This window comes from Piliocolobus tephrosceles, chromosome 1, assembly GCF_002776525.5.
Source record: "Piliocolobus tephrosceles isolate RC106 chromosome 1, ASM277652v3, whole genome shotgun sequence".
Taxonomy (NCBI): domain Eukaryota; kingdom Metazoa; phylum Chordata; class Mammalia; order Primates; family Cercopithecidae; genus Piliocolobus; species Piliocolobus tephrosceles.
The window spans coordinates 37525130-37536236 of record NC_045434.1 but is presented as its reverse complement, the minus strand read 5'-3'; the positions used below and the strand labels follow the sequence as shown (position 1 = coordinate 37536236).

At 53.0% G+C, this 11107-nt stretch overlaps 1 protein-coding gene across 1 annotated transcript in view; it reads right to left on the bottom strand.

The window, feature by feature from the left end:
• Positions 1–320: 320 nt before the first annotated feature.
• KIAA1614 (KIAA1614 ortholog) overlaps positions 321–11107 on the bottom strand; it is a 43066-nt gene continuing 32279 nt past the window's right edge. Inside the window, exons 7-10 of the mRNA XM_023203522.3 lie at positions 9606–9846; positions 6327–6454; positions 5339–5523; positions 321–514 (exon numbers count right to left, since the gene is read on the bottom strand). Coding sequence (XP_023059290.2) covers positions 321–514; positions 5339–5523; positions 6327–6454; positions 9606–9846 — 748 coding nt within the window. The remainder of the gene's footprint in view (positions 515–5338; positions 5524–6326; positions 6455–9605; positions 9847–11107) is intronic.

Below are 11107 nucleotides of genomic sequence, written 5' to 3'. Positions count from 1 at the left end.
ACCAAAGGACCCACTGCACCTCCCTCCTTCCCCTGCCAACAAAGGTACAAGTAGATGTTGACACCCCCTCAGACGTGGAAGGAGACCCATTTTTTTCTTTCTCTAGTTCTGCATAAATGGCCTTAAACAAAATAGGCAAACAGGCTCCTTGCCTCTCCCGAAGGCAGCCCACCACAGAAGCCCTCCACAGCCCAAGAGGTTAGATGCTGCCAGGATCTGTTTCCGCCACAGAGCAGCTCTGTGCAGCACATTCCTGCCAACCACCCCAAGTGCTTCAGGGCTTCCGAGGCAGTGACAGTGAGGGCAGTGGCACTTCTGGGTCACCGTGGGACAGGTCTCTGCCTCAAGACACGGATTGACAAGCTCTCTGAGTGGGCTAGGAGCTCCTTAATGTGAGCCAACCCCAGCCCTGCCACCTTGGCCCCATTCATCTCGAGGATCTCGTCGCCCACCCCCAGCAGCCCTGAGTACAGCTTGGCCGTGCTCATGTCAGCCATCTCCTGCACGTAGATCCCTGCAAAGGAAAACGGGAGAATTTCACAATGACACCGAAATCGAAGAAGTGCATCTCTGGAACGCTTACCATGTTGGTGAGGTGCTGTTTGTGCAGCACAGGGAGGAGGTGCTCACAGCGGGCACTTCTCTGCGCACATGCACACACACACCCCCCTCATTATTCCACCTCACAGCCACAACTGGCTTTAGACAGTGCGCCTCCTCCACGGTCTAACTTCATTCCACTGTCTCTGCTTTTAAAGTAGAAATGCTTCTAGTGCAAATAACACGTTAAATTGTTATTTATTTATACCTGACTGTGAGTGAGCTAATCTTTTTCTGAGATGAGCTTTGCTTGTAGAATAGGGAGGAAAATAGTTTTTAAAAATTAGGAACCATACCTACTCGGTGCCTAGCACTATGATCCAGTTGCTGCCTCACGTTGCCCAGGCCCAGCATAAAGGCCAGGGTGGTGGGAAGGTATCATCGGAAGAGCAAAAGTGGCTGAGCCACATCCAAGCCTGGTTTGCTGCACTCTATTGCCAAAGAGTGACCCTGGCCTCAGTCTTACTCAGATATGGTTCCTCAATTGGGATGGGGAAACATCTGAGCAAAAAACCCAGGAAAAATAAAAATTCTAGCCACATATTTCAAAGCTCCGGTGGCTCCCTCTCCTCTTCTGCACATGTCCCCTCCTCTCCACCCCAAAGAGGCCCTGCCTGGGTCTAGAAGGTGCCAAGAGTCAGCCTGGAGGAACCAGCTTCTCTATTTCTTTCCCAAGCTCCGGCTCTCAGGGAGCCCCCTGTCAGTGGGGCAGGCCCTGTGGGGCTTGGGCTGGCTAGGCTGGCTCCCTCTGGCACCTCTGGGAAGCATCCAGCTGAGGAGGCCCCCCCCCCCCCCCCATTCCCCCCACCGGCCTCAGCTGTGGCTGGAAACCTTTCAAATTCCCCTCCAGCTGCTCCCACCTGAGAGGAAGTAAGTGAGGTGCTGGCTCTCCCAGGGCAGGCTGGAGCCCCTGATGCCCATGCTCCGTGCTGGGTGGACACAGGGGCTGAGACACAAGCTGAGTTTGCTGGAGGCCTGCAGGGCACACCCCCGGCAGGGGCATCAGCACTGGCGGAATCCAGGCCGCTCAGCGCAGCCTTCGGCACCCTCGCTGTTCCAAGGCCAGCTCGGCTCACTCTGCATTTCAAACATGAGGCCACTGCCCACGCATTACTGTCTCCACTTCCTTTTCCTCCAATCAGGTTCCTAGCAGGGGCCCGAAGGGGCATCAGGCCTGCTCCTCAATCTCTGGCTTGAAACTAGTCACCACGTCTTGGACTAGTGGGAAGTCCTCTCTCGGGTCCCCCCAGCCTCTGGCCCTGACAGAAGTCAGGCATTTTAAAGCCTGCCTCTGAAATGTGGCTTTGAAAGAGCACTGATCTTCACCAAGGTACCTGAAAGTCTGTGGCTCTGAATTTAGCAAATCCAATCTTTGCACACATTCCCCTCCCTGGTCTGAGGTGTAGAATCCCTTTTGTTGCTTCTTGGCCAAGCCGAGCCTTTTCTGCAGGGCTGTCGTCCCTGACAGTACGTCTGCCATCCTGACTGTACAAGGCGTTTTCCCTCAACCCTGTCTTTTACCTCCTCTAGCTGGACTGCTTGCCCTCCCTATTTACGGGTTGGTGGCACGGGGAGGGGGCAGGTAAGAAGGGGCCCCTGGGGCGAACCCAGAGAAGTGTCTCATGTGCTGTGGGAGTTGCAGGTGGGGACTAATGATAAACCCTGAAAGAAAGCAGCCAGAGCTAGGCCAGACACTGACGTCACTCCTGCCATTTTGGGGAGACTCGTGTAGATTTCGCAACTGAAATTCGTGACACAAATATGACAGCCTGCTGTCGTAGGCATTTATTGTCTGCTGGAAATGGCCTTTGTTGAGGATGTGTGATCTGTATGTTGTATCCAATTAGAAGCAGAAGGCAAAGCCTGCTGTTCTCACAGACTCATACAGAGTCAGATGTGAAAGGCAGCAAGTTAATACCAGCATCCTGCCGGTTCAGCGCAGGGCACAAGCCAGCCCTCTTCACAGCCCCTCGGAGCCTGGAAGAAGTGACCCTCTGCTGTTGGAGGATGGCCTGGGGAATGGAGGCCCCAGCCCTCACCAGGCTTCATGTGCGTGGGGCCCCTGTGTGCCATCCAGTGACCCATGACGGCAGCAGGACCAGGGAATGCTTGGGCAGAACAGGGAGCTGGCACCAACTCAGGTGAGGGTGCTGGGGACCCTGGGTCACTAGAGACCCCTGCCCATCAGAGCTCCCAGACGGGTGATGGGGAGGGGCTCCCACTGCCTGCAAGGGAGCCAAAAGGGACTCTGGGGGATGGTGGGGGGCAGAGTACAATGCCCTGTTGTGTGTGCACTCGCGTCGACAGGTGAACGCAGATCACGCTGGTCCCTCCCTGTCTGGGGTTTTCTTCCCCAGACCTTCTCTTTCTGAAGGGGAGGGAAGAAAAATGCTAGGCCCTTTCCTGTGTGCCTTATCAAATGCTCCTTATGACTCTTCTCGGTAGGTTTTGTCATCCTCATTTCACAGATTAGGGAACTGAGGCTCAGCAGGGATGTCGCCCGCTCTAGGTCACACAGCCAGCAGAGGTGCCGGAGCACACACATGCTGAGTTGTCTGCCTCTGCCTTCACACCACCTGTCCGGGGGGCCTGTCCTGCTCGCCTAACGGGAGAGGAGGCTACGGGAAGGCCTGTGAGGAAGGACGTTTTATCCTCCTGAGGTCCGGAGTGGACAGAAACCTGTCCTCTCTTCCTCTTACACACATGTCCAGCTCATCAGCAAATAGTCAAATCAACCAGAACCCAGCCCTTCTCCCCTCTCCCCATCTCCACAGCCATTCCCAGCCCAAGTACCACCATCTCTGTCCCGGACTGCTGAAATAGCTTCAACACAGGGCTCCCTGGCTCCACCTGTGTCCCACTGGGGTCTATTCTCATAGACATTAGAGAGTCTCAGGGCTCGCTCCGAGCCCTCTAGTGGCTCCCATCTCATTCGGCATGAAAGCCAAAGCCCCTTACAGTGGCACAACCCCATCTTTCCAAACTGCTCCTCCCAACCTCTTGCCTGCTCTGTAGTGTCCAACCTGACCTCCTCACAGTTCTCACAAGCCAGGCTCACCCCTCCACTAGGGCTCTGCACTTGCTGTTCAATCTGCCGGAATGCTCTTCCCCAGACACCCACAGGGCCCCTCCTTTGCCCCATCCGCGGCCCTGCTCAAGTGTCATCTTCTCAGAAAAGCCTCCCCACACTCCTGTCTATACCAGCATCTGCCACACCTGCTTTATCTGTATGTTTCTCAGAACTGTCTTTTCACCATCTGACATACGTAGCACATCATACATAACAAGAGTACACATTTTATAGATGCAATCTCACTGCTCACTGGGTAGTATATTCATGAGGACAGGGATTTGGTCTGTTCCACTTACTGCTGTATCCCCCATATCTATAACACATAGTAGGTGCTTAGTATATATTTGCTGAAACAATTAATGATGGAACAGACATGAGAACTCATGCTGCGGTCTGCAAATGTGGCAGCGGGCAGACTTTTTTCCAGGCTAAACAGCATTGACCTAGGAGATCAAAGCATAGGACTCACCCCCCATCGGCAGAGCCCAGCTGCGGCAGGCTTCCGTGCGCGTCTGTATCTGTCTCTCCCTTTCTCTCTTCTTCCTTCCCCTCCTCTCCTTGCCCAGCCTCGAATACCTGTCTTCCTTCCCTGCTCCTCTGGGGAACGTCTTTCTTTTACGGGCCCTTGCCCTGAGATGCACTCTGGACCACAGACCTTGGGTGTGGGCCTTGGCAAGTCACGATGCCCTGAAAGACTCACGGATGGGGCGGAACTGAGAACTGCCGGAGCAGAATGATGTCCAGGACTCCTCCCTGCCCTTGCCTGGGTTGAATTGAGACCCAGAGCACACCCCAGCCAGAAGCCTGCAGCCGGGATTCATCTGAACATAATCCTGGGGCACAGGCCTGAGGGAGGGACGGGATGCAGAGACAGATAGGCACGCTCCACCTGCCCAGACATACTCCACAGCCGGAGGAAAGGAACCGTTTCAACGCAGCCACATCAAAGGGACTGCTGAGAACCGGCAGGCACAGACAGTTTTCCTCTGGCTCTCCTCTGCTAAGATGGCCTTCAAAATTCTAATTTCTTTCTTTCTTTTTTTTTCCTTTGAGACGAAGTTTTGCTCTTGTTGCCCAGGCTGGAGTGCAATGGCGCAATCTTGGCTCACTGCAACCTCCACCTCCTGGGTTCGAGCAATTCTCCTGCCTCAACCTCCTGAGTAACTGGGATTACAGGCATGCGCCACCACACCCGGCTAATTTTGTATTTTTAGTAGACATGGGGTTTTACCATGTGGGCCAGACTGGTCTCGAACTCCTGACCTCAGGTGATCCGGGCACCTCAGCCTCCCAAAGTGCTGGGATTACAGGCGTGAGCCACCGCGCCTGCCTAAGATTCTAATTTCAAGATGTCATCAGACAGCAGGGGACAGTGGAGTCAAACCTGCCAACTCTACCCCCTCCCGTACACCCCCCACCAACGCCCTCTCAGCTGCAGCGGCCCAGGGCGAAGGCTCTGCAGGTGCAGACTCCTAGACAGCCCCGGAAAATTCAGAAAGAGCCCCTGGGGGGAGAAGCCTAGTCCTGTAGTCAGGGGCTTTCTGAATTCCCAGAGCTCCACGGCTCAGCCAAGGACCAGAAAAGCCTCTGACACAGCCAGAAGGCCCTGCTGTGGTTTGCTAAGGCTGCCCCGGCTATGGGGCTGAGGAAGGGGACAGGGCATACCTGAGTCTGGGCGCCCATTCCCAGAGGCCACACAGAAGCCGAAAGTGCCCCCCGGGGAGCGCTGCAGCTGCAGCTGGCTCGTGCCATCAGGGAACACCTCCACCAGGCGGCCCACGGTGCGAGCCCGGCTGGGAGCACCCACGTCCTCCACGCTGAGGGCACGCCGTGGTGAAGCCTTGGCCGGCCTGCGAGGGAACCAGAGACACAGTGAGGGCAAAAAGCGTCAGGCACTGGGCACAACTCTTCCCTAGCTTACAGATGACTGATGCCTCACGGACATCCAATACCAGAGTCTGGCATTGGAGGCTGGGGTTCTGCTGACCTCAGCCAGCAAAGAGAGCCTGCTAGGGCCAAAACTGGTGGGTTTCCACTGCTGTGCAAGGCCCCCCAGAGCCTGCTGTGGAACTAGAAACCCCACCCTCCCAAAGCAGTGGTTTCAAATTTGGGGGGTACAGAGACCTTTGTAAGAATCTGACAAAAGGTATAACTTTATGTCACATTTCCAGGAGCTAACATACACCCTGAAGTGCATCCATGCCCCAGGAGAGCGCAGCCAGCCTACAGGGCCTCGTCAGACAGGGCGGGATCTTTCCAAGCAGGTCATGTGTCCTGGGCCTCTCTGGGGGTCTCTGTCTCTACGTGTTTATTTGGATCTTTAGCTGGGCTAAGAAAGCTCTCTAAACTTTCTGATTGCAAGATGTCACTGGACAGCAGAGGGACAGTGGACTCAAACCGGCCAACTCTACCCTCTCCAGCAACCCCAGGCCTTCTCGGAGCCCAGTGCACTGAGGGTCGGGGCAGGGCACCGAGGTGCTGAGACTCCTGTGGCAGCCTTGTCTCCACACATCAGAGGTCCTGGGCGGAGGCCTTGCTTTCCCTTCAGCGGCCCCTGCTCAGCGCCATGATGCTGAGGCAGGAAGGAGTTAAGCTTTTGGCTCCACTGGTCACTCTCTGAGTTTATCCTCCAAATCATGTGTGCTCCTCTTACCTGCCAGCTGCACTGTGGTCCCCTGGCCCCGCTACCAGGTAGAGGCTGGACCGTTCCCCCTTGCCGCTCAGCAGAGAATGGAGGTTCTGAAAAGAGGCAGCTTTCCGACGCTGGTGAGAGGGTGACACCTGATGAGAAAGGGATAATATTGCAGGTGAGAAAAGCCACCTGGGAGGTGCTGACAGAGGACTTGGCCCCCACCATGAAGGTGAGGGCCCTGTAAGAAAGTGACAGCACAAGCTTTTATCATTGCTTCCAAGAATTCAACAGGATTCTCAAGGACTTACTCAAGGAGATGGGTCTACATAGGCCATCTGAGGAGTCAAGGGATTTTTTGTTTTGTTTTTTAGCTGCAATAACAACTTTAGTGCTATACTAATTACCTCATTGATTAAGGAAATCTAACGTACTCATTAAGGAAGAAATGAAAGTAACTTTATTGCAGAGTAATAAATACCACTTTAGAGTTAAAATTCAAAATATTATTTTGTCATTCTTTAGTATGTCTTTTGTGATTGCTTTCGTTCAAAAATTTAAATCGAACACTGTACCTTCAAACATTGTGGATAAAAAGATAGACAAGAAATCCTTCAAGGAGTTCACAAAATGATGGGGGCAGGGCTGAGCACAGGTAAGTTAAAAGGTTTCAGTGCACTTTAAAAGGAGATGGTGTGTGCCGGGTGTGGTGACTCACGCCTGTAATCCCAGCACTTTAGGAGGCTGAGGTGGGCAGATCACCTGAGGTCAGGAGTTCAAGACCAGCCTGGCCAACATGGTGAAACCCTATCTCTACTAAAATTACAAAAATTAGCCGGGCCTGGTGGCAGGTGCCTGTAATCCCAGCTACTCGGGAGGCTGAAGCAGGAGAATCACTTGAACCTGGAGGTGAAGGTTGCAGTGAGCTGAGATCGTGCCATTGCACTCCAGCCTGAGTGACAGAATGAGACCCTGTCTCAAAAAAAAAAAAAAAAAAAAAAAAAAAGGATCTACTACCATTCAATCCTACAATTCCACTGCTGGGTATCTACCAAAGGAAAGAAGTCATTATAAGAAAAAGGTTGGTTCCATATCTTTGCGACTGCAGATTGTGCTGCTATATACATGTGCAGCAGCTGCTATGTACACACATGTACACAGCAGCACAATCTGCAGTTGCAAAGATATGGAACCAGCCTGAGTGCCCATCAACCAACAAGTGGATAAAGAAAATGTGGTATATATACGGCTGGGCGCAGTGGCTCATGCCTTTAATCCCAGGACTTTGGGAGACCAAGGCAGGTGGATTACATGAGGTCAGAAGTTTTAGACTAGCTTGGCCAACATGGTAAAACCCCATCTCTACTAAAAATACAAAAATTAGCTGGGTGTGATGACCTATGCCTGTACTCTCAGCTACTCAGGAGGCTGAGGCAGGAAAATTGTTTGAACCTAGGAGGTCGAGGTTGCAGTGAGCAGACATCGTGCCATTGCACTCCAGCCTGGGCAACGGAGTGAGACTCCATCTTAAAAATAATCAAACAAAAAACCCAAAAAACTAAACCTCCCAGCAAACACACTCTTGGCAGCACCACACACCAACAGCAAGTATTTTACCCTGAGGAATGTCACAAATACTGTGGCGGGGAGACAGGTTCTTCCTTTATCTTCTATGTTCTTGAAAGTTTCTGTCTTTTTTCAGTTCTTGAAAATGTATTTCTGCTGTTCATCCTCCCTGCTCTGCCTCCCTTTCTTGCACCCAGATTTACTGTCATCAGGACTTCCTATCTCTGTCCATTCAGCTCAGATTGCCTACGAACCTCTCCGTGACACCGACGGGGGTGGTGTTTCCTTTGGGGGGTTTACAGAGATAGAAGTCCTGATGACAGTAAATCTGGGTGCCACGGCTCAGACACGCTGTGGATAAATCTAACTTCATGAGAACAGCAAGTTCCTGGCGCACAAGTCACTGCTGCTGATTTCCCCAGCTTCAATCTCTGCCGCTGTTTCTTTGCCTTCCATTCATTCAACCGGCAAATATTTGTTGAGCACTGCCCATGTGCCTAGGACAGTCTGTGGTGGAAGACAGTCAATGGGACCGTCATTCAGTCTGCATCCTCTTCTCACCTGCAGCCTGGGAAATGAAAGGCGCCAGCAACACAAACCACTCTCACCTGCTTCGCTCTCCCTAGGAGAGTGGGGAGGGAATTAGGAGAAACAGACCACCTGGAACTCCCTGGAACAGAAGGGGTGTCCAGCGGGTGCTGCTCCTGGTTGCAGAGCGTGGAGTGCTTGGGGAGGGAGAGCCTGAGCGAGCTGCCCTGCGCTTCCCACCCACTCACTACTCAGTGTGTATTGTGCGTACCGCACTAGCTTCCCTAGAAAGTACCAGAATACAAAGATCAAGGGGTGTTCCCTCAAATAACTCACACTCTAGTGAGGGCTGAGAGACAAAACCCAACTAAATATGACGCAGGGAGTTCCACAAAGGAGGGAGGCACAGTAGCAATGGGAGCAGGGGGCGGAGGCCCAGTTCGGCCTGAGGCAGGGTTGGGAGTGGCTCCCTGAGGGGCACGTGCCTGCAGTAAGGATGGATGAGCGGGCAGGTGGCATTCGGGAAAAGTGGGAGAAAGAGCCCAGCTGAGGGTTCAGAGTCAGTGTGCGATCTGCCGACAGAACTGCAAGCGCATCAGCTGCAACCGGGGTCAAGTGTGTTAAAAGAAGAATGATGAGGGATGAAAGCAGACAGATCCCAGAAACTCTCTGGTCATGCTGAGTGGTCTGAACTTTATCTTGAAGGCAATAAGGGACGAATGACAGATGTTCGGTGAGGGGGTGGCGTGGCCAGATTTGCATATCAGAAGAACCACTCTGGAAGCCACACGCAGGACCACGGCAGGGAGGCCAGTCAAGGGGCTGCTGAGGGAATCCACGTGGGAAGTGATCTGTGCCTGGGCTCAGAGTCACTATGGCCATGGAGAAGGTTCCAGAACCATCAGGCTGTCAACTCTCCGGGACTTGGCTGAGGTGGCAAAGTTGAGGGAGAAGGAGGAGCCTAGAGTGACCGCAGGCCTGGGCAGCTGGCAGGGTCATCTCAACAGTGTGAGATGCTGCCAACCCACACTTTGTCTAGGGGAATCCAAGTCTCATGGGTCAACTGTGGGGATGCCAGCAGCTTCCCTCTCCCTACTGTGGGCTCCTTGGGAGGCATCCTCAGCACCTCCTCCCTCCATTCACCTTTCATGCTGATGGTGGCTGCACCACTGCTGGCTTCACTCCCTAGGCTGGGGCCCCTGGACTCACCGGGTGCAGGGATTGTAACGATGGGGCCCTGGAGTGTGACGCCAGGCCAGGCACGGCGGGCTGCAGCTGCTCCACACTGTAGCTGCGGGACTTGCCCAGCTTGGGCCGGGAACTCTGGCCGAGGGCTGAGAAGAGCTTTTTCAGACCCAAGGTGGAGGTGATGCTGCTGCTCCTTTTCTTGTTCTGGTCCAAAGGGGCAGCCAAGGGGGAGCCAGGTCCTGTGTCAGCCCCTGCTGATGCTCTGAAACACAAGGGTGGAGGTGAGGGGGCAGGGGAGGGCCAGGAGGGTGGCCAGGGCAAACTGTACGCTGGGGCCATCTCGAGGGCCGCAGATGGGCCAGCACCAATGCCTCTGGCACGTTTGGGGCCAGGAACTGACAACCAGGCGTAGAAAGAAAGGTCAAGTGGAAGCCAGATGTGGTGGCTCCTGTGTGTGGTCCCAGCTACTTGGGAGATGGAGGCAGGAGGATCACTTGAGCCTGGAGGTCGAGGCTGCAGTGAGTTGTGATCACGCCACTGCACTCAACCTGGGCGACACTGTGAGACTCCCCCAAAAAAAAGAAAGAAAGAGAAAAGGAAGAAAGAGAAAGGAAGGAAGGGAGAGAGGGAGCAAGGGAGGGAGGGAGGGAGGAAGGAGGGGGAGAGAGAGAGAGAGAGAAGGAAAAGAAAAGAGAAAAGAAAAGAAAAGAAAAAGCTATAGGCAAGATGGCCAAATAGGAACAGCTCCAGTCTCCAACTCCCAGTGCGAGCGACACAGAAGACCGGTGATTTCTGCATTTTCAACTGAGCCTCTGCTGCTGATACCCAGGCAAACAGGGTCTGGAGTGGACCTCAAGCAATCTCCAACAGACCTACAGCTGAAGGTCCTGACTATTAGAAGGAAAAATACCAAACAGGAAGAACACCTATACCAAAACCCCATCAGTACGTCACCATCATCAAAGACCAGAGGCAGATAAAACCACAAAGATGGGGAAGAAGCAGGGCAGAAAAGCTGGAAATTCAAAAAATAAGAGCGCATCTCCTCCTGCAAAGGAGGGCAGCTCATCGCCAGCAACGGATCAAAGCTGGTCAGAGAATGACTTTGACGAGATGAGAGAAGAAGGCTTCAGTCCATCAAACTTCTCAGAGCTAAAGGAGGAATTACGTACCCAGCGCAAAGAAACTAAAAATCTTGAAAAAAGAGTGGAAGAATTGACAGCTAGACTAATTAATGCAGAGAAGGTCATAAACGAAATGACAGAGATGAAAACCATGACACGAGAAATACGTGACAAATGCACAAGCTTCAGTAACCGACTCGATCAACTGGAAGAAAGAGTATCAGCGATTGAGGATCAAATGAATGAAATGAAGCGAGAAGAGAAACCAAAAGAAAAAAGAAGTAAAAGAAATGAACAAAGCCTGCAAGAAGTATGGGATTATGTAAAAAGACCAAATCTACGTCTGATTGGGGTGCCTGAAAGTGAGGGGGAGAATGGAAACAAGTTGGAAAACACTCT